At 36.8% G+C, this 24617-nt stretch overlaps 1 protein-coding gene across 1 annotated transcript; it reads left to right on the top strand.

Annotated features, from left to right (window-relative positions):
* Positions 1–1776: 1776 nt before the first annotated feature.
* On the top strand, positions 1777–24415 carry Cfhr1-ps1 (complement factor H-related 1, pseudogene 1). The gene is given in 6 exon segments (XM_063272686.1): positions 1777–2068; positions 5142–5336; positions 6230–6406; positions 10600–10776; positions 20038–20220; positions 22703–24415. Coding segments are annotated over 6 exon segments (1056 nt in total). The 5' UTR covers positions 1777–1941; the 3' UTR covers positions 22900–24415.
* The last annotated feature ends 202 nt before the right edge of the window (positions 24416–24617 follow it).

Here is a 24617-nt window from a genome sequence, read left to right as displayed (position 1 = left end):
GTAAGAATGATTTCCTGAGATATATACAGGAAGCAATTTCATGCACCACAGAAATCAAAATTACCTGAGAAGCAGTATTATGCAAGATGACTTAATAAGGTGTATGCCGCACAAGCAAGAGAACCAGAGTTTGCATCCTCAGGTTCTGTATGGTGGGATCTGACAGCATGGGTAACTAATCCTAGAACTGGAGAAGCAATACAAGTTGATTTCTATAGCTCATTACACACACACACACACACACACACACACACACACACACCTCGAGAATAAACAGGCCCTAGCCCGTTATGTTTGATGAACTAGATTTTAAAAAATAATGTTTACATGGAAACACAAATAGCCAAAAAAATCCTAGGAAATTAGAGCAAAGATGCAGGTCTCGCAAACCTGATTACATGTGATATTTCAAAGCATGAAACTTGTACAGAAGTAGATGTCAAGCCCAATAGAACAAATGGGATATAAATTAGCCCATGAAACTATAACCAGCTGATTTTTTTTTATGAAAGAGATAAAAACTTCATTTTAAGGAAAAAAATATATAATAATTAGTGCTGGGACAACTTGATATCTATACAGAATTTTCAAACTTAACTCTCATGCTATGGAAAATATCATCAAATGCCTTATCATAGGACTGAAGCTTTCATACTGCTGAAAAAATGCAAATATATCAAAGACATAATTGTAACCCATTGCTTTCTGGTAGGATTCCAATGGTTAAGGAAATAATGTTGATAATCAATAAAAACATTGCATTAAATTGAGTGTTTTTTTCAATACAGAGGAGGAAACAATCCGCAAAGATCACAGTTAACCTATGGATCAGGAGAAAATGTTTTCTAGCTGGACATAGGATGGGGGGGATAATGTATAGAATGTACAATGGGTTTAAATCATTTACCAACAAAAAACAAAAATTTCACCACAAAATTGGGTAATGTTTTGAGTTTATAACTTTCAAACATTTTTGCTTACACCGAAGATTCCTACCTCTAAATCTTCACACATATGTCCACATCCTGGAGTAACTACAGAAATAGGGAAAGTAAAGACAGACTTTTGCCATAGTAATTTGGTGGGTGAGCAATGGAAAGGTGAAAGGCAGGATACAAACAATCTGACAGGGGAAAGGGGAAAGTAAGATGGCCCTAATTAGGGAGAGCTGAAAGAAATAAGTTCACGAGGGAGAAGGTAAAATAACAATAAGGATGTATGAGAAAATCATAACAAATCATACTATTAACTCTCCACATTCAGAATGAACTATCATTTGAGTAATTCTATGTACACAGATATCATACAAATAGAAATTATTTGTATGGATATTATTATGTAAATATAATATTAGATAAAATTTTCTCTTCTAGGTTGATAATGTTCCCTCCAAATACCAATGATCACCTAATAAATACAGTAATACTAGACAAGAGAAATACTCTTGTAAGTTGTTGGTCAGGGTTGTCTTATAGAACCTAAGAGACTACTTACTTGCATTGCATTTGGTGGAAGATAAACACATATTGCAGAAGGCACAATGTACTTCATCACAGGACCTGATGCACCCTGAGCTGGAACTGTTCTGAAAGTCTCCTACCTAAGGACCAGCATTCATCATACCAGCAGTTGTCATATAAGGATTCAAAGAAGAAAATCAAACAACAGCCCAAACCAACTAGCATACCTATAAGGAAGTGCTATCTTTCATCTTCTTTTCTGAATAGTTCAGTTTGATTGTCTAGGATACTCACACCAAAAATAATAAATAAATAAATAAATGCTAGTATATTGCTAAATAAATGGTTAATGTGAGTGTTGAATGTTAATGTAAAATGCCCATTGGATGTTGTTTATTTGTTTAGCCCCTCCCTTGTGACCTTTGATATTTACCAAACTGGCTGCCAGTTATACACTGAAACTTCATGTCATGCACTGTTAATGACCAGGTTCCCAGAAGCAGCACCGCGGCTGGAGTGCCCTCGGCTTCAGAAGATGAGGTTCTGTATCCTGTTGTTCTTAGCCAATGTCCTCCTAACTTCATGGTTCTCTTTTGCCAAAGGGGAAGGTAAGCATAAAGAGATGGGAAACATCCACATCCTGTTTTGTATATTAGCATATTTTTAATTTATTTTATTTTTAATACCAACCAACCAGAGCTCCCAGGGATTAAACTACTACCCAAAGGGTACACATGGACAGACCCATGGCTCCAGTTGCATATGTAGCAGAGAATGGCCTTGTTGGGCACCAATGTGAGGAGAAGCCCTTGATCCTGCAAAAGCTGTTAACCCCCTCAATCCCCTCCCCCAGTGTTGGGGAATGTCAGAGTAGGAAGACAGAAAGGTGTGTGTGTGGTTGGGGATATGGAACACTCTTATAGATAAGAGGAGAGGGGGATAGGATAGTGGGCTTATGGATGGGAAACTAGGAAATGGAATAACATTTTAAATGTAAATACAAAATATCCAGTTAAAATGAAAAATAAACTAAAAAGTATTTTAAGTGAAAAATAAGAAACACTTTGAAGTGTAAACACCAGTGTACTTATGAATATAGTTTCCTGTAGGCAATTAAAAGGAAAAATTGAATAAAAAGGTTTTGTTCCTGTTTTCTAAACTTCCAATGCAGTTTAGACAACACAAACAGTAATATTTTAAAATGCATAGATAATGAGTGTTACAGGATTTATTTTCAAAGATAATGGCGCTATAAATAAACAGAGCCGCTGACAAAGCCAAGCTCCATAAGGACCCTAAAGTCTCCTGAATCTGTGTGAAGTTGATTTCCTTTTCACAGATTAGATGCCTTTTAACTCTGTCATCATCAAAATGTGTCTTTCCTTTTCAACCAAATTCACCTTTTATCAACTGGAAATGTCTTACGTAAGATTACATGAGGAAACCGGGAAAGGTAATAGCAATCGAAATGTAAATAAGAAATACCCAAGTTAATAAAGATGAAAAAAATCATAAAAAAAGATTACATGAGGAACACTGTTATTTTTTTTTAATTTATTTAATACTTAATAATAATTCTTTGGTTTCCGGGCAAACATCCCCCTCCCTCCTCCCCTTCCTTATGGGTGTTCCCCTCCCAACCCTCCCCCCATTGCCACCCTCCCCCCAACAGTCTAGTTCACTGGGGGTTCAGTCTTAGCAGGACCCAGGGCTTCCCCTTCCACTGGTGCTCTTACTAGGATATTCATTGCTACCTATGAGGTCAGAGTCCAGGGTCAGTCCATGTATAGTCTTTAGGTATTGGCTTAGTCCCTGGAAGCTCTGGTTGCTTGGCATTGTTGTACATATGGGGTCTCGAGCCCCTTCAAGCTCTTCCAGTTCTTTCTCTGATTCCTTCAACAGGGGTTCTATTCTCAGTTCAGTGGTTTGCTGCTGGCATTCGCCTCTGTATTTGCTGTATTCTGGCTGTGTCTCTCAGGAGCGATCTACATCCGGCTCCTGTCGGTCTGCACTTCTTTGCTTCATCCATCTTGTCTAATTGGGTGGCTGTATATGTATGGGCCACATGTGGGGCAGGCTCTGAATGGATGTTCCTTCAGACTCTGTTTTAATCTGGAACACTGTTATTTTTGATATCACTTCCATGCAATCTCAAATGACGCTTTAAACAAAGGGTGGGATTCTGGAATTTAGTCACTGTACTTGAGTCTAGTTTCAGAAAGACTTTATTTTGTGATATATATTTTGGCTAATCGTCACATAAAATTAACGGTTATTTAAAGAGTGATTCATTTTTCACTTAAGAGAATAAATTAAGAACAAGTCATCATTTTTGTTTTGAAATGCATCCTACGAAATTTTACAATATTATTTCAGAGATTAAAACATGGTTTTTTGATTACCACATCTCACTGTGAGAAATAATAGTTACAGAATGAGAGAAGAATTTTATCCTGCCAAATGACAGAAAATATTTATTTACTTTTTTAACTTAAAATTTTTTGAGTTTGTAGTGTATTAAAATTTACCCTTCCCTTTTGTCTCTACAAAGCATTGTGTGTGTGTGTGTGTGTGTGTGTGTGTGTGTGTGTTCCTAAATACAGTTAACTATGTCACACAATTTCATTTTTAAATACTGAGAGTTTGGTATTCTGTACAGTCTGGAAAATGACCTACGATATTCAAACATGTAATTTTGACTTAGTTTACTAAGAATGAAGCAAGTCAGAGTTAAAAATAAGTAGCAGCTAAGAAATTTATGAATAGATGAGAGATCAGCAGACAGGGTGGCATGCAGACAAACAGACACAGAGAAGTAGATTGAGAGAGAGAGAGAGAGAGAGCGCACAAAACATTATTTTTCACAAAATGATGTCCAGCAATAATCCTCTAGGGCTGCTAATTTATAGCAGGCATCTTGACTTCACCTCTGAGAGTCTTTTTAGATGACACATTTAAGTAATAGAACAGTCAGCAACAGATATCACATGATCAGTTCTCACAATATCCAACAGAAACTGACAAAAAAGGTTGAAATCATAAGCTGAAGTGTCCAGTTAATTTTCCTTCAAAGATAACTTAGCCATAGCTGATTTCTCAGTTGTTTTCTCTGCTCTTCCTGGGAATCTGGATGGGGTTCTCCAGTTGGCTGCCTTAGACACACTTTCTCGGTTTCTGCAGGATATTTGAAGATGCTCCATTTGTGTTACTTTTGCTTTTTACGTGTAATTCTCACCCAATGGGACATGTCTTTGCCTTTTGGAACTCTACATGGCTGTCACTAAAAAACAGTTTCCCTCACCTATTTCTTCAGGGTATTCTGGACATAGAACATGTGTGTGTGTGTGTGTGTGTGTGTGTGTGTGTGTGTGTGTGTGTGTGTGTGTGTGTGTCCTATAGTAAAGATATTTGTAAGTTCACATCAGAATCTATAGGAAAAAAATCATTTTCCATTTCGTAGTGGGTAGTTGAGTAAAGGAAGCCTGACAAGGGTGCTAAACATTTCTGGTCAATGGCATCACTGAGTAAACTCAGTAATAGGTGATTGGTGTAAAATATTTTGAATGAAGTCGGAATGTTGTTGGTGGATAGGAGCAATATTATTAGAAAACACAAAAATGTGCAAATAAGTGTATACTCAATAATTATAGGCTATTACTTACCTTTTTTATTTTTTCCAAGGGATCCATTGTGATTTTCCAAAAATAAGACATGGAATAGTATATGATGAAAAGAAATATGAGCCAATTTCACTGGTTCCTGGTGGGAAGATTTTATACTACTCCTGTGAATATAATTTTGTGTCTCCTTCAAGTTCCTTCTGGAATCCCATAATTTGCACAGAAGCAGGATGGTCACCAGTTCCAAAGTGTCTAAGTGAGTAAACACCCATCCTTAGATGAACACTGAGTCCATGAAAACAAGAACATGTAGGAAGGGAAAGTGGGATCTGGAAAATCCCAGAATTAGGCTGGAGAAGGGGCAGATAAATCCTTTCTTTTAAGAGTATTTTTGTCCTCAGAAAAAATCCAATGAAGAACATATTGTCAACGTCTACAAAGAAAAGTATGAATTGGAAGCTGATGATGAATATATTTAACTACTAAGAGCTCTTAAAACCAATATGGCCACTCTTTTATGGAAAAATAAACACGTAACTATACACTTTATTTGAATTATTTTTCTCATAATGTCTAGCAAGACATTTTACTAGTCTATTTTCCAAAACTTACTTCACCCTAAGACTTGTTATCTATAATACATAGATCCTTAAGTGAATGCATGCAAACCCCGTGATGAAGGATATATTTTAAAAAAATGAAGGGAAACAATATAGATCAGTGAAGGGCAGATTAATAAAGTCATTATTTGTTGAAGAAAGAATCAGGAAACCTGTATATCATAACTATTCTATACAGAGAAATTTATCAGTGAAAATAATTTATTCAAAGAACATTTCAAAGCACCATGAATATGGAGATGGATTGGTAGATGAGATGCTTGACCTATAAACGGGAATACCAGAATTGAGTCATACAGAACCCACATGAAATGCACAGTGGCCATCTACAGTCTCAGCACTAGGGATGTGGAGGTATAGTATCCTTGGGGAACCTCTCTATCTGGACCAGCTAGGATTCACAAGCCTCAGTAGATTCATTTGTATAGTTTGCGTTACTGTGTCATTCTTTTAACAATATTCTAAAGTGCAACCTACCTTTCAATTAACATCCTTCATATTTGGAATTGATATTTTTTCTCTCTCTTAGGGCTATGCTTCTTTCCTTCTGTGGAAAACGGTCATTCTACATCTTCGGGTCAAACACGCAAAGAAGGTGATATTGTACAAATTGTTTGCAATTAAGGCTACAGCCTTCAGAATAATCAGAGCACCATCACCTGTGCTGAACAGGGCTGGTCCAATCCTCCCAAATGCATTTCCCCCAGTAAGTACACAAACACTGTCCTTTCAGATCCTTCCATAATCCACGATACTTAAAATCAAATTTACTGTTATGGGTTAAATAAAGTTCTTTCTACTGACTTTTACCATTAAGCACTTGGATTTAGGTTACAGCATGTCTTATTTCTCACCATTTCCTATTTCTACAACCATATTTAGAGGAATACAAGAAATGGTTAAAGAGTAAAAAGTAAACTTAATTATAAATTTGAACTAAAATTTGCATATTTTTGATCTCAAAAGAAGTTGAGGAAAGGCCAATGAAATTGTTATTTCTTCAACTGATCACTATACTGGCAAGGGTTGTCTGGAATTAGCAGCAGCATTGGAAGTCAGACAATGAATGCTACTTTCTGGTCACTGATTAAACATATTCTTTGCTATTAAAGTTTCTATATGACCTTGCAATGGTAATGAAAACAATTTTGAAGATAATCTTATACTTAAGATAGGATCTTTGTTCTAGTGCAGGCTGAACTAAAACTCACTATATCATACAACATGTCTTTGAACTCAATGAAAATCAATTTTTCTGAACATCCTGAATGCAGGAATATCATTTGTAGCAGTAAATAAATTGAAGTAACTCTTCCTAATAATAAAGTCTTCAAATAGTGCTGAGTTGTGCAAAATAATGCTGTTCCTTGAATTTCATTTATCAAGAAAAGTTTCCTCCAATTCAAACAAAAATATAGACTATATTCAGAAATCGGCACTAATGGGTCATTATAAATAGCAGACTCTAACTTCCCTCTCCAAATTTTGGGAAGTGTGAGAAGAAACATTAAACTTGCTCTACATGTTTAGCAGGATTAAATACTCACTCGATTTTATCCCAGTCTTCTCCTTGTTAGAGTTAATGCTCCCTAAGTCCATTCGTAATCCTTTGCACCATGTTTCAATGTAGTAGATCACAGGTGTTTAGGATTTGTTTCTTCTAAATTTTCCAATTTACTGTCATCAACTGTGTCATAGACGTCTTCTCTGGATCAAAGCTCTAATGCATGTTTTAGGAATTTATTCCACATGAGCTCTGAGACAGCCCCCCCGCCCCCTTTGTGATGAAGTAACTGACAACCTTGTCAGTGGGGTCCATTGAGACTGTCTGCTTCATGCTGTCTATTGTGGTACAGATTGTCCTCCCCTAGAAAACCACTCTCACTTTAGCTCATGTTGTAGCTCACAGTTCTGGCACTGCTTCAGTTATCTTCATCCTACAAAGATTCTTTTGATCTTTTCTTTGATAATTTTTGATTTGAGAGTGAGACTACTACTACTGAAAGTCTCTATTTGGTCTTCTGTAAATTTTGATGTTTACTATATTGTTAGATACAAATATGGTGTGTGAATAATCTTTAATTTTTTTTGGAATTGTTACATATAACTAAACATCTCTAAATATTCTGTCACCTTTAAATCTATGATACTATAGCTATTAAAGGTATTCTGGTGATAATACCTCTTTAAACTACCTTTTACTTTTTGTTTGGTTTTTTTTTTTTTTTTGCTTCTTTTTTTCGGAGCTGGGGACCGAACCCAGGGCCTTGCGCTTCCTAGGCAAGCGCTCTACCACTGAGCTAAATCCCCAACCCCTGTTTGGTTTTTAATATCACTTTTTATTTAAACTTTTTTACAGTCTAGATTTTATCCCAGTCCCATTCCAGCATCTGATTGACCCACATTACATACCTCCTCCCCCACTCGCTTTCTCCATGAAGATGTTTCCACCTCCCCAACTACTACCCCACCAAACCTCCCCACCCCTGTGGCCTCTAGTCTTTTGAGGATTAGGTGCATTTTCTCTGAGTCCAAACCTGGAAGTCTTCTGATGTAAATGTGTTGGGGGCTTCATAACAACTGATGTATGCTGGCTGGTTGGTGGCCCAGTGTCTAAATGATCTTGGGGTCCAAGTTACTTGAGACTGCTGGTCCTTCTACAGGGTTGCCCTCCTCCTTATCTTTTTCTGGCATTTTCCTAATACAACTACAGGTGTCAGAAGCTTCTCTCAATTACTTGGGTGTAAATATCTGCATCTGACTCAGCTGCTTGTTGTGTCTTTAGGAGAGCAGTCTGTCATGGCAGGCCCCTTTATGTGAGCATAGGATAGCCTGAGTAATAGCATCAGGCCTTGGGGCCTCCTCTTGAGCCTGTTGCTGGACCTCCTTTCCCACAGCCTTCTCTCCATTTTTGTTCTGCAGTTCTTTCAAACAGGAATAGATATGGGTCAGAGTTTTTGACTGTGGAATGGCAACTCCATCCCTCACTCTATGTCCTGTACCTCTACAGGAGGTAGACTCTACAACTTCCCCCTCTCCACTGTAGTGCATTTCATCTAAAGTCCCTTTCCTTTGAGTCCTGAGAGTCTCTCACCTCTCAGGTTTCTGGTACATTCCTGAAGTTGCCTGCTTCCATTCTTTCTGCTGCCCCTCAGAACTTCAGTCCTCTTCCCCTAAGCCAATAGCCGACCATGTTCCCCTATCCCACTCCTGTCTGCTTTCCTAACCAGGTTCCTCCCTCCCTCCCTCCTCCTGTGATTGCTTTCTTCTCCCTTCCAAGTGGGATTGAGGTATCCTCACTTCTGCCTTCAAATGTGGCAAGATTCTCATTTAGTTTGTTTTCTGTTAACCACTTACTACTCCGCATGGTACATGGCATTCAGCATGACTTGTATACCCAAATAAACAAACATGGAAAAAGAACTATCCATTGTGAGCTAAAATCACTTCAAGATAGCTTCTGGGCTTGAGTTCTCCTTCAGGTCATGGACAACATCTAGCTTAGTTCATGCATGCTCTGTGCACGCTGTCAGAGAGTCTGAGTTCATGTGTGCCTGCTGTGCTTAGAAGTCCCTTTTCTGGTGTTCTTCATCACTTCTGACTTATACGATATTTTGCCTCAACTGCCTGATTGGATTGTTAGCCTGGTGAACCTGGTTGTTTTACTAAATAAATCGATATCTTAAACAGATGCTATAAGTGAAACACATATTTTAACAATTATTTGTATTTGTTTAGGATTGTATAACATATAAAGTTGATAAAATACATGAAACCTATTTAATAATAAAATATCTTGATAACATATAGATATCTATGTGAAGTTGTTCTCACCTACCCAAAGAGACCATTTGTCCTGTAATTCCACTTTCTTTCTTGGAAAAGAGGATTGGATAAAAACAAAGAAAAAATAATAGAATGAAAGTTAATGGTGAAAGAAACTAGCAAGGTTTCTTTAACTCAGTGTTATACATGAGGCATTTTCACAGTTTTCTTTGCCATTTAAAAATATCAGTGCTCTATAGCTGTGGCTGTGGTAAACATCCTCAGCACAGTTCATGAGAATATCCTAAATCTAATTTTTATTTTCTAATGGGAAGGTATAGAGAACAAAAATGTTTAGATCATTACAACATGTAAATATGAGTGAGAAATAGGTAGTGGGCTTTGGTTTTAGAAAATAAAGAATATAAATTGGTGTCTGACTTGACACTTTCAAGAAAAAAATTGTATCTTGTTTAATGTAACCAAAAGCCATAATTTGGATTTGCAGTTAAACAGGCAGAAAGGTTTCCTCCAAATCCCATATCTACTCCTTATCCCCCTATTTCCATGAGGATGTCTCCACCCCACTTCACCCCACCCCCCTCAAACCTCTAAACTACATGCGGTCTCCAGTCTCTTGAAGGTTAGGTGCATCTTCTCTGAATGAACCCAAATATGGCAGTCGTCTGCTGTATATGTGTTGAGGGTCTCATATCAGCTGGTGTATGCTGTCTGGTTGGTTTGCCATTGTCACAGAGATCTCGGGGATTGAGGTTAGTTGAGACTTCTGGTCTTCCTATGGGTTCGCCTCAGCTTCTTTCAAGCTCTTCTGTAATTCAACAGACACTGGGTCAGCAGCTTCTGTCCATTGGTTGGCTGATTTTTCAGCTTCTAGTCTGGTCTTTTGGAGGGCAGTCATGATAGGTACCTTTTTGTGAGTGCTCTATATCCTCAATAATACTGTCAGGCCTTACAGCATCCCCTTGAGCTGGATCCCACTTTGGGTCTGTCACCAGACCTCCTTTCCCTCACGTTCATTCAAGTCAGAAATATATTTGGAATCTTATGCACTACCTGGACACTCAAGATGAGGAAAAGGAAGTAATGCTATTTTTTTTCTTTTTTGCTCTTTAGATAATTCCTGTGTGAATCCACCACATGTGCCAAATGCTGTTATACTAACAAGGCACAAGGCTAAATATCCATCTGGTGACACAGTACGTTATGAATGTAATAAACCTTTTGAACTATTTGGGGATATGGAAGTGATGTGTCAAAATGGGATTTGGACAGAACCACCGACATGCAAAGGTAGGGCATCATTTCCCCTAATGTTTATTTGACAATGCAATTTAGTTATTGTACATTAGTGAAAGTAAACTGAAGCAATCTTTAAAACTTTAAAATTATTTTATTTATTTACAAACCAAATGATGTCCTCTCCCAGTCCCCCCTCCAAGAACTCTTTCCCCCATACCCTACTAGTTCACCTCTGAGATGGTGCTTCCCCATCCCTCTTGCCTGGGGCATCAATTTTATAAAGGATTAGGTGCATCCTATCCCTCTGAGGCCAGAAAAGGGAGTCCTCTGCTAGGTATCTGCCAGGAGCCTCAGGTAGCCTCTGTATGCTCTTTGGTTTTGTGGCAGAGTCTCTGTGAGCTGCGAGTGGTGAGCAGTCCATGTTTGTTGACACTGTTGGTCTTCCTGAGGTTTCCATTCCCTTCAGCTTCTTCAATACAGCCCCTGCCTGACTCTTCCATAGAGGTCCCAGACCACTGTCCAGTGTTAGGCTGAAAATACCTACATCAGTCAACTGCTGGTAGAGTTTATTAGAGGAAAGCCATGCTAGGCTGCTGTCTGCAAGCACAACATAGCATCAGTAATAGCATCAGGGTTTTTTGGTGACCATCCCCACCTCCATGGGACAGAACTCATATTGGGCCAGAAACTGGTCAACAATTCCTTCAGTCTCAGCTCCATTTTTGTCCCTGAATTTCTTTCAGACAGGAACAATTTGGAGTCAAAATTTTTGAAGTTCAGTTGGTTGTCACATCCCTCCTCTGGGGGTCCTATTGAATTATTGGAAGTGGTTTCTTCAAGTTCCTCTTCCCACCATTGAGTATTTTGCTTAAAGTCACCCACATTAAAACCTGGGAGTCTCCTCCACTCTGGGTCTCTGGGATTTTAAGCATTATCTCCAGATTCCCTGTCCCTGGCAACTTTATGTTTCCACTTATTTTCCTGGCCTGCTGGGCTTCTCTTCTGTTTTGCCCCATATCTGATCCTGCCTGCAGCCCCCCCCATCCCTTCCCCTCCCACCCAGGTAACCTCCTCCCTGTACCTACCATGATTATTTTGTTTCATATTCTAAGTTGGATTGAAGCATCCACATTTGGACCTTCATTCTTGTTTAACTTCTTAGGGTATGTGGGATATATCATGGGTATTCTGTATGTTTGAGCTAATAGCCACTTACCAATGAGTACATAGCATGAATGTCCTTTGAGTCTTCGTTTCTCAATCAAGATGATTTTTCATTTCTTTTTATATTTTATTTACTCCTTTTTTACACTCCTAATGTATCCCCCCTTTTTGTCCACCCTCTGACTCTTCCACATCTCTTCCCTGCCCTACCTCATCTATGAGGATATCCACAGCCCCTAAACCGTACCCCACCACCAGATCTCTAAACTGCCTGGAGCCTCCTGTCTCTTGAAGGTTAGGTGCCTCTTCTCTGACTGAACCCAGACCTGGCAGTCTAGTGCTGTATATGTGTTGAGGGTCTCATATCAGCTTGTGTATGTTACGTGGTTGGCGGCTCAGTGTCTGAGAGATCTCAGGGGTCCAGGTTAGTTGAGACAGCTCGTCTTCCTATGGGGCTACCCTAATCCTCAACTTCCTTCAAGCATTTCCCTAATTCAACCAAATAGGTCAGCATCTTCTTTCTATTGGTTGGGTGCAAATATCTGCATCTGAATTTTTCAGCTTCTTGTCGGGACTTTTGGAAGCCAGTCATGAGAGGTCCCTTTTTGTGAGTGTTCTATATCCTCAGAAATACTGTCAGGCCTTATAGCCTCCCAGTGAACTGGATCCCACTTTGGGCCTGTCAACAGATCTCTTTTTCCTTGTGTTCTTCTCCGTCTTTTTCCCTGTAGTTCTTTCAGACAGAAACAATTCTGAGTTAGAGTTTTTTGAGTGTGGGATGGCAACCCCATCCTTCATTTTATACCCTGCCTTCCTACTGGAGGTAGACTCTACCAGTTCCCTCTTCCCACTATAGGGCATTTCCTCTAAGGTCCTGCTTTTTGGAACCTGGGAATCTTCCATGACCCAGGTCTGTGGTACTTTTTATAGGGTTTCCCCCATCTCCTACCTCCCAAGTTTGCCTATTTCCATTCTTTCTACTAGCCCACGGGGCTTCAGTCCTGTTTCCCATGCTGCCAATACTTATCAAGGTCCCCTATTCTCCTTTCCCATCCAATTGAGGTACAACCCTTCTCTTTTCCCACCCTCTCACATGATTGCTTTCATCTCCATGACAAATGGGATTGAGGAATCCTACTTGGGCCCTTTAGCTTGTTAACCTTCTTGAGGTCTGAGGATTGTATCCTGGGTATTCTGTACTTTTTGGCCTAATATTCATGTATTAGTGAATACATACCATGCATGTCTTTTTGGGTCTGCGTTACTTCACTCGGGATGATATTTTGTAGTTCTATCTATTTGCCTGCAAAACTTTTTATACTTAATAGTTAAGTAGGATTCCATTGTGTAAATGAACTACATTTGCTCTATCCATTATTCTGTTTTAGGACAGATGGATTATTTTGAAATTCTGGTTATCACACATAAAGGCTGCTATGAACATAGGGGAATGCATGCTACCTGTTGCATAGTAGGTAATCCTTTGGATATATGCTCCAGAGTGATATAGCTGGGTTTCAGGTTTATCTATTCCCAATTCTCTGAGGAACCTCTAGATTGATCTCCAGAGTGGTTGTACCTGTTTTCAATCTCACCAGCAATGAAGGGGTGTTCCTCTTTTCCCACATCCTCACAAACATATGCTGTCTCCCAGAGTTTTGATTTTAGCCATTCTGATTAGCAAAAGGTGGAATTTCTGGGTCTCTTTGATTTGAATTACCCTGAGCTAAGGAATTTGAACATTCTTTAAGTGCTTCTGGGCCACTTGAGATTCCTTCCTTGTTAATTTTTTTGTTGAGTTCTATATCCCATTTTTGATTGGTTTTTGGTTTCCTGGTGGTTAGCTTCTTGAGTTCCTTATGTATTTTGGATATTAGCCCTCTATTGCATGTGGGGTTAGTGAAGAGTGTTTCCCAATCTGTAGGTTGCTGATATTGCCTATAATTGTCTCCTTTGCCACATAGAAGCTTTTCAGATTCATAAAGTCCCATTTATCAATTATTTATTTAGAGGCTGAGCCACTGGAGATCTGCTTAGGAAATTTGAACCCAAGGCCAATGAGTACAAAGTTCTTTGCCAAATTTCTACTACAGATTCAGGTCCTTGATCTACTTGGACTTGAACTTTGTGCAAAGTGACAGATATAAAACCTTTTTTTTTTTTAATGTATAGACTGCCAGTTAGACCAGAGCCATTTATCAAAGATCCTTTCTTTTTTCCATTGTATATTTTTGGCTTCTTTGTCAAAGATCAAGTGTTCATAAATGCGCAATTTTATTTCTGGGTCTTAATTTCTATTCCATTGATCAACATGTCTGTCTATGTATCAATCAATACTGTGTAATTTTATCACTATTCTGCTATAGTATAGCTTGAAGCCAGGGATGATGATTCCCTCAGAAGTTCTTTTATTAAGAATTGTTTTTGAGGGGGATGTTTGCCCGGAAACCGGGAAAGGGGATAACACTCGAAATGTATATAAGAAATACTCAAGTTAATAAAAAAAAAAAAGAAATGAGAAAAAGAAAAAAAAGAAATGTAAGTTAAGAAATATATCTAATAAATATTTTTTAAAAAGAAAAAAAGATAAAAGAAAAAATTAGAGGCTAGCTGTGAAAAAAAAACAAAAAAAAAAAAGAATTGTTTTTGATCCTTCTTGGCTTTCTTAACTTATATATGAAATTGAGAATTTTTCTTCATCTATCGTGTTGATTTTCTCAAAGAACCTGCTTTTGGTTTTGATGGTACTTTGTATAGTTCTCTTTGTTTTTATTTGGCTGATTTTATCCCAGAGTTTGACTATCCTACTCTCTAATTCTCTTGGGTATTTTAGGTTCATTCTGTTCGAGAACAGTCTAGTGTGCTGTTAAATTGCTAGTATAGAATGTCTATAATAGTTTTTTAACCAGAACAGTTAGTTCTATGAATTTTCCCCTTTGCACTGCTTTCATTGTGTCCCATATGTTTGGGTATGTTGTATAATTATTTTCATTGAATTTCAGGAATTTTAATTAATTTATTTATTTCTCTTTTTCTTTCTTTCTTTCTTTCTTTCTGTCTTTCTTTCTTTCTTTCTTTCTTTCTTTCTTTCTTTCTTTCTTCCCTGACCAAGTTATCATTGTATAAACAGTTATTCAGTTCCTATGTGTATGTGGGTTTTCCCATGTTTTGCTGTTATTGGAGACCACCCTTAGACTGCAGTGGTCTGCTAGGATGCATGGGATTATTTCAATTGTCTTATATCAGATGAGGCTTGTTTTATGACTGATTATATGATCAATTTGGGAGAAAATAACATGAGGTGCTGAGAAGACAGTATATGCTTTGGTTCTAGAGAGAAGTGTTCTGTAGATATCTGTTAAATTCATTTGATTCATAACCTCAATTAGTTTCACTGTGTCTCTGTTAATTTGTGTGGGTTTCATTGTGTCTTTTGATCTTTAATGAAGTTTAGTTTTTGAATGTGGGTGCTAATGCATTTAGGGCATAGATGTTCATAATTGCCACTTTTTCTTGGTAGATTTTCCTTTCCTGAATATGAAGTATCCTTCCCAAACTCTCTTGATAACTTTTGCATTTAAAATCTACTTTATTGGATACTATAATGGCAATCCCTGCCTTTTTCTTGGGACTATTTGCTTGGAATACCTATTCTTTCCCAGGCTTTCTCTCTGAGATACTTTCTGTATTTTTTATTGAGGTATATTTCTTCTATGCAACAAAATGCTGGATCCTGTTTGTTTATCCAGGCTGTTAGCTTAGGTCTTTTTATTGGGGAATTGAGTCCATTGGTATTGAGAGATATTAAATCAGGTGATTGTTAGTTCCTGTCATGTTTGTTTTTGTAGGTGGCATTATGTGCATGTGATTCTCTCCTACTTTCTTTGTTGTTAGAGGTTTAATAACTTGCTTTTTCTTCTCTGTAGGTACCCTCCTTATCTTGGAGTTTACTTCTAGAATCCTCTGTAGGGTTCATTAGTAGTTAGGTATTGTGTGAATGTGATTTTGTTCTAAATTATTTTGGTTTCTCCATCTATGTTGATTGGTAATTTTGCTGGGTATTGTAGCCTGGGCTGGCATTTATTTTCTCTTAGGGTGTGCGTGATCTCTGTCCAGGCTCTTCTGGCTTTTGGTGTCTTTTCTGACAAGTCTGCGGCAGTTCTGATCTGTCTGCCTTTGTATGTTACTTTGCTTTTGTCCCTCACAGCTTTTAATATTCTTTCTTAGTTCTGTGCATTTAGTGTTTTGTTTATTATGTGATGACAGTACTTTTTCCCCCTCCAATCTATTTGGTGTGCTATACATTTCTTGTCTATTTATGACCATCTCTTTTTTATATTGGGGAAGTTTTCTGCTGCGATTTTGTTGAAGAATTTTTTAGGTCCTTTGCTCTGGGAATCTTTGCGCTTCTCTATTTTTATTATTCTTAGATTTGGTATTTTCATTGTTCCTGGATTTCCTGGATGTTTTGTGTTAGGAATTTTCTTAGGTTTTGAATTTTGTCAGTCGTGTCAATATCTTCTTAAGTATGTTCTACACCTTAAATTCTCTATTTTATTTCTTGTATTCTTTTGGTAATGCTTTCATCTGTGATTCCTGACCTCTTTCCTAGGTTTTCCAATTCAAATGCTGCCTTCTTTGTGTTTTCTTTGTTGTTTCTATTTCACTTTTAAGTCTTGGACCATTCTCTTCAGTACCTTTAACTCTTTGATTTTTTTCCCTGTATTTCTTTAACGGATATATTTTTCCTCTATAATGGCTTCTACCTGATTACCTGCTTTTCTGTTTGTCTTTCCATGACTTACTTATATCCTCCTTAAAGGAATCTATTATATTTATAAGATAAGATTTTAGGTCAGCTTCCTGATTTTTCCAATGTGTTTGCACAATCAGGGCTTGCTGTGGTGGGAGAAATGGTTTCTGCTGATGCCAAAGTATATTGGCTTCTGTTTCTTATGGTCTTGCGCTGTCCTCTAGCAAACCAGTTATCTTTGGTGTCATCTGTTATGGCTATCTCTGTCTTGGTCCTACCTCTTGTGACCCTCGGTCCTGCAGTTCTCTGTAGGCTTGTGTCCCTGGCTGTAGCTGACCTCTTGTGAAGCCTTCAGAATGTGAGGTCTTCATAAGGGAATGTACTCTAGTGACCTGTTGTCCTGGCTGTAACAACTCTCCTGAAAGGCCTTCAAACTGTGCAGTCTTCTGAGGAGAAGACAACCTGCTGGTCTGTTGCCCTGCCTGTAGCAGGTATCTTTGGAGGCCATCAGACCGTGGGGTCTGCTGCCCAGTGTGCAGTAGAACTCAACAGGAGGCCTTTAAACTGGTCAGTTATCCTGTATGCAGCGAAATTCCTGGGAAGCCTTCAGACTGTGATGTCTTCAGAGAAGCAGAGAAGCTGATGATCTGCTATTACAGAAGGTGCAGGCTGGAAAGCATTCTTTTTTGGGAGGATCCCTTACTTATTGCCCTGTATGCAGCAGAACTGAGAGGCCTTCAGACTGTGATGTCTTCAGAAGAGAAGTCAAACTGGTTGAACCTTATTTCTGTTTTTTTCTTCATGTTTTGCAGGACTTGTTCTCAATAATTTAATAGTTGCATGCATTTTTATTGCTTTTGAATACACAATCTGACTATGTTATCTCTAATAGTTTCCTAAACCCCTGTTATTAAAGTCACCCTAGGTGTTTGTGTATGTAAAATCACTGATTAATGCTAACATTAATCAGTGACCTGCTACAGGCAGGGCAACAGATCAGCAGATTGTCTTCTCCTTGGAAGACTGCACAGTTTGAAGGCCTTTCTTCCAATGAGTCAGTAGAAACTGAACTTACCTTCAAAACCAATTATTTTTCCCATTTCTATGTTTTTGAAAAGATTCTTTCAGAGTTTTCTGTTACATATATTAAATGCCATTCTTTTTTGTTTTTATTTTTTCAGAGTCCTTGTTTCATATAATTACTCCACTTCCTAGTACTCCCCTTTGAATAAATCTCCTTTATTTGTTTTTCATCATTACTCATCAAGCTTTTTCTTTTTATTATTTTATTTATTTAGTTCCAAATGTTGGCTCCCTCCCTAGTTCCCCATTCCCAAGCTCTGCATTGTACCCTTTCCTTTGCTTTGGAGAGGGTAATCCCTGACCTACACCTCACCCCTGCCAGCATAACTCTTCCCTTGTGCAATAAGTTTCTACAGGATTTGGCTGTTCCTCTCCTACTGAGGTCAGACAAGGCAGCTCTCTGCAATGTATGTACCAGGGGCCATGGATCAGTCCATGTATAATGCTTTGTTGGTGGCTTAGACTCTGGGAACTCTGAGGTGTTCTGTTTATTTGATACTGCTGTTCTTCCTGTGGAATCACAATCCCCTTCAGCTCCATCAATCCTTTGTTTAACTCATCCACAGAAATGCCAGAACTCATTTTACTGGTTGGCTGTAAGTATCTTCATATATTTCAGTCTGCTGCTGGTAGAGCCTCTCAGGGGACAGCCATGCTAGGCTTATGTCTACAAGCACAACATGGCATCAGTAATAGTATGAAAGTTTGGTGCCCATTCATGGGATCGATTCCAAGTTGAGAGGGTCACTGGCTGGGCTTTCCTTCAGGCTCTGCTCAATTTTTCTCCTTGCACTTCCTTTAGACAGGACAAATTCTTGGTCAAACATTTTAAAGGGGACTGGGTGACCCCACCCCTCACCTGGGGCCATGTCTACCTACAGGTGTTCTCTTTAGATTCCATCTCTTCACTGTTGGACATTCTGACTAAGCTTATTTCCATTGGATCCTAAGAGACTCCTGTCATATCCTTGCTCTCTAAGATATTCTAGGGTTTCTCAAGTCCCCCAGCCATTCATGGTAAATATTTCTATTCATTCTCAAGGCCCTCTAGGATTATGTCCTGTCTCCCACCATATCTGATCTTGACTTTCTTCTTTTCCCTCATCATCCCCTCGACCATTCATGTACCTCCCTCCCTCTGCCTCCTATGATTATTTTTAACAGTATTTGTATATGCTAGTTTTCCCTTGAAACACAAACTTAATTTGATGAAAACAAAGACTATCTATTCTATACCCTCAATTTTACAGTTAAAATTTTCCTACCCTTAATTTTTATTCTTACTTATATAATGAATTCTAATGGTTATTCTTTAGGAAGAACTCTTTGTTGGATATTAATCCCCTTTATCTTCTTTGATCTGATAATGTCTCATTAATGTCTTTATTCAAAAGGTAAGCACCACAGGATGTAGAAATTAAGGCTGACACTCATTTTTTTCCTTGCTATGGTCTGCATGGTGAGAGGATAGGAGTCACTTTCTTTGGGATCTTGGTCCAGTGTGGTCGATGATGACTTCCTACTGATTTTTGTCCAAGATGTTTTCTTTAAACAATTCAGTAGATGGATCCCCAGGAGCTACATGGGACTTGTCCTATTTGAGTTTACTCAGCTCTTGAATATGTACAGTCATGTATTATGGAGAATTGTTTTCATTTTCCCTCACACTAAACCATTAATTTTGCTTAAATCTAACTAATATGTTAGTTTTATCTAAAAAATGATTGAGTTTGTCTCAGATTCATGATGTTCCTCTTGAGATCTTTCAGAACAGAATCAATACTTTCGAATTCAGATTTTTTCTGTATCCTTACAAGGGCAATCAATAGTCTAAAGAAAAACATGGGACAATATTATGCTGATAGATGAGTTCTGAAATTCTTTGCTAGAATTTCCAATTTAGTCACTGTCAGATACCCAGAAAGCCTCATTAGCCTTCTGTAATATTAAAAGCTTTCAAGTCTTGTTTACAAATGTATTTATATGAAATGGTAAAGAGTGGGAGTATATATGTTTACATACTATCAAGTTTCTTTAAAAAATGCCTATCTGTATTGGCATCTGTGTGCTTAGAAACTGTTAAGATATTTACTAGTACTTGAGGGTTTTCTGAAACATGTTTGCTGTAATTAAGTGCTTAATGTGAAAAGGAAAGAAGAACTTGTAACTCTCAGTTTATATTACTAATCTTTCTTCAAGTAATCATTTATTTAACCAGAAATCACTAACGTGTTAATACTTCATTCTTTTTGGCTCTGCATAAGCCTGTACTTTGACTTGATCGCTTGACTACTCAAATGATGTTTCCTTAGACTCAACAGGGAAATGTGGGCCTCCTCCACCTATTGACAATGGAGACATCACCTCCTTGTCATTACCAGTATATGCACCATTATCATCAGTTGAATATCAGTGCCAGAACTATTTTTTACTTAAGGGAAATAAGATAATAACATGCAGAAATGGAAAGTGGTCTAACCCACCGACCTGCTTACGTAAGTACCTTATTTGCATAGATTATAAGAGATTCTGTTTTATATTATAGATACTTTTCTGTTGATGATAGAACATTCACAGAAACAAGTGCTGTTTTGTCTGTGCTTCAGTGCCAAACATCAGCATGTGATAAAACAAGATTGTTAGATCCTTAAAAACCTGTCAAATAAAATTGTGCATGTTATTCTTTAAAATTAAGGTTTCACTAACATGTATTAATGTCTACAAAACAGGGTGCCAACATGATATTTTATATCTTTTGTCTGAGTCAGTGTTCTATTGTTGTAATGAGGCACTATGACCATGGCAACTCTTTTAAAAGAAATCATTTGGTGGGGATTGCTTACAACTTTAGAGATTTAATCTATTATCTTCATGTTTTTGAGCATGATGGCACAGAATTAAACTTGATTGTGGAGAAGTAGCTGAGTATTCCATATCTGGCTTTGCAGGAAACAGAAAGAAATTGACATATGTTTAACAAGTCTACACAAACTCCAACAAGACCTTAGCACATAATAGTTCACAAGTATAACCATTGTTCAATGTATAATCAATATGTGTGTCTATGGTGGCCATTATTTCACAAATCAGCAAACCTGTATACACCTTGCAGTTATTAAATCCATGCAACAACTCCTTCCCCATAGATAAGAAACCTAACATCTATTAATCACTGTCATGCATTTTAAAGAAATTATAGTCTTTCTTTTCTCTTTGTGAGATAGAACACAAAGTAGTTGTCTTTCTGTGTTTGGTTTATTTCACTTAATGTCCTCCTTTCTTCTAACTAAAATATTAAAATATATCTTTAATGTTTGAACAATATTTTACATTTAAATATACCGTGTTGTCTTTATAAATTCACCAATTACTATTAGTCCATGGAGGTTTTTCATCTTAGTTGTTTTCCTGTAGCAGTTTAGAATGAATATATACATGCAGGTTGAGTAATTTGATTTTATCTCCTTTGTGTACATACCAGAAGAAACATATAAGAACAATGTATAAAAAATCTATTTTTAAATTTTTAAGAAATCTCAATTGTTATCTATAGTAACTTCACAAAGTCATATTTCCATCAATGGCTTGTGAGTTTTCACCACATACTCATGAGCACTTGTAATTTTAAGGGCTCCTTTCTTGGGTGCTATTTAACTGAGTGAGAAGATATCTTATTAAAGCTTTGGCAAAGAAATGACAGCTAATAATCCTTAGGTGTTTCTTTTAGAAATATCTATTCATTTATCCAGTTTTGATTGGCTTATTTTTTCTTTTAAAATGTTTTTTTTTACTGCAGACTAATGACAGTTCAGCTAAAGGTTATCAACAAACTGAAATCTTTCTCAATTATTTAAGTACAATTTGAGACAGATGTAGTGCAAGGCCTTTTCACAATTTGCTAAAAATGGTGTTGTAACTTCTAACAGACCAACAAGACCCAAAGCAATTAAATCAAATTAAATAAAAAAACAAAACAAAAGCAAATAAATATACTTTCACATCTTTATGTTTTCATGACATAGAACATCCCTATAAAAGATATGTAAATACCTGGAAACAAAGAATAGACAACCATTTACTTCAATTAAACTTGCTGCCAATTTCTTAATTGCATTGACTATGCTCTGTGATATGCACAAGTACCACAATGGGATCAAATCCATAGGTCAAAGTTTGCTTTTTGCCTTGTGATTTGGAGTCCCAGCCAAACATGCAGTGTCAAAACCATGAAATGTTTCACTGTTGTGCTTCCTGATACTTTCAGTGGTTTGTTCTTACATCAATGTCTTAGACCAAATTTCAGTTGACTTTGCCCAGAATGACAGACTGATATTGAATTTCAATCATCTCCATATGGATATCAATTATCCTCATATCATTTATTGAATATGGTATCAGTTCCCTAACATAAGTTTTGGGAAAGTTTATTAAGATCAGTAAGCTGTAGATGCATAGATCATTTTCAAATCACTTTTCTCATTCATTGGAGTCCTCAGAGTGTTCTGGTTACTGTGGGGTTCCTGGTGTATACTGGAATAAAGTATCATGGTATGTCCTGATTTTTCCTTTCTGTCCTAGTTACAGTTGTCTATTCATTCTATTGTAGTTCCGTTCAAGTTTTAGATTTTACCCCTATAAGGATGAAAACTGTTATTGGTATTTCAGTGTCAGCTCACAGAGTCTGCTGTTAGCCATAGGATATGTGGACATGTCTACACCTATATTAATTCTTACAACCCATTAATAGACAAGCTTTCTCTATTTCTGTCTTTTCAGATTATTTTACCAATTAACTAATATTTTTGATTGAAGTTTTCACTTCTGTTTATAAATTCATAGCTGATTTAATTTTTGAAGTTACTGATAATGACATTGCATTTATAGTTAATTCTCAGAAAAATGGAATTTTTCTATAGAAAGGGGGTGATTTCTGTAGGTTTATATATTAATTTTGAACTTTGGTAATTTATCTTTCAGGTGCATGTGTGATATCAGAAGATATTATGGCAAAACATAATATAGTTCTCAGATGGAGGGAAAATACAAAGACTTATTCCCAATCGGGGGAGAATATTGAATTCATGTGTAAACCTGGATATGGAAAATTCAGAGGATCACCTCCATTTCGTACAAAGTGCATTGAGGGTCACATCAATTATCCCACTTGTGTATAAAATTGCTATACAATTATTAGTAAACCTTATGGATGAACATTTGATTAGAAATGCACATACATATTACTAATACAGTTTGAATTTGCATTTGAAATATTGTTTAGCTCATTTCTTCTAGTAAGTATATAAACTTTTTTGTTATATGGTGATTAATCTTAGCAGCTGTTGCCACAATGGAAGAAGACTGAATTCAAAACTTCTAATCCAAAACATGACATGTCCAAGGACAAACTATGTCCAAGCAAGAAAATAAATTCTTCAATTTCTGTTTCTGTTTAGAACTTTTCAGATTTTCATGGATACCTTTTAATGTAAGGTTCTGATTCACAGTTAGTAGAAGACATACTGACTCTGGCTTCAAATTAGTATTATGTCCCAAACATATAACAACCAAACTATCATATATAATATCACAAATGCATATAGCTAAGTACTCTAAGCTACTTTTGTATCAATAAAGAAATGTAAGAAAGTTCTTGCATATGAACTTCTAATACTTCATACATTGAAATGATAAAATATTCAAATAATTATACAAAAGGATTAAATAATTTCCTAAGGATATGATTCTATTACTGTAATAATATTTACATTTAAACTATAAATATTTTGGATCACTTATAAACAGGTAATGAGTATTGTCTTAGACAGGGTTTTACTGTTTATAAGAGACATATTAACCAATAAAACTTATGAATAATAACATTTAATTGGGACTGGTTTACAAGTTAACATATGTAGACCATTATCATCATGGTGGAAAGTATGGAAATTTTTAGGCGGACATCATGCTGGCAAAGATGCTGAGAATTCTACATCTGGATCCATAAACAGCAGAAGACCATGTGCCACACTGAGCATGGCTTGAGCATAGAAACCTTCAAAATCTGCCTCCACTGTGACATACTTCATCCATCAAGACCACACCTACTTTAACAAAGCTGTATGTCCTAATGTTGTCATTTCCTATGGATATGCATTCAAGGACTTGAGTATAGGGGCCATAGACATTGAAACTACCACATACACGTGAACACTCTGTACCCAAATTAATAAAAAAGTAAAATAACAATAAATACACTTTAATTTATTAAAACTACAGTTATCTTTAGAGTTCATATTGTTAAGGGTTGCTATTCATTATCCTAAAATTGTTTCTTAGTGTATGGACATCTCTTATAAATATTTTGATAGAGAAAACCGATATTTATTCAGCAAATACTGAGTGTTTAATTTTATATATGTAACCTTTTGTTCATATACATATACACATGTATAAATATATATTACATACACATTAAATACACATTTATATACATATATAATAGGCATATTATATGTTTATATACATATATACATGTATATGTTTATATAATAAGACAATCTGGGAAAGAGAAGGAGTAATTCACAATAGTTCCTGTTTAACTAATGTAAGAAGTCAACATTTCAAAAATCTCTGTTACTGAATGTGATTAATAATCTGTTAGGTATTTAAAATAAATTTAATCCAACCCTGTTTTCAGTGTACATTGGTGTATTATTCAGGTTTTTCTAGAGTAACAGAACATATGGAATGAATCTTATACAAGATACATTCCTGGTATCTAAGAATGAGTGTAAAGGAACAAAAAGTCCAAGAATTCAGTAGTTGCTCAATTCGTAAGGCTGCATGACCCAGTTGGTTTTTAATGTACTCTGCAATCCCAAAGACATAATCT

This window comes from Rattus norvegicus, chromosome 13, assembly GCF_036323735.1.
Source record: "Rattus norvegicus strain BN/NHsdMcwi chromosome 13, GRCr8, whole genome shotgun sequence".
Taxonomy (NCBI): Eukaryota; Metazoa; Chordata; class Mammalia; order Rodentia; family Muridae; genus Rattus; species Rattus norvegicus.
Note: the sequence above shows the minus strand (reverse complement) of the source record. Positions and strands in the feature narration are given on the sequence as shown.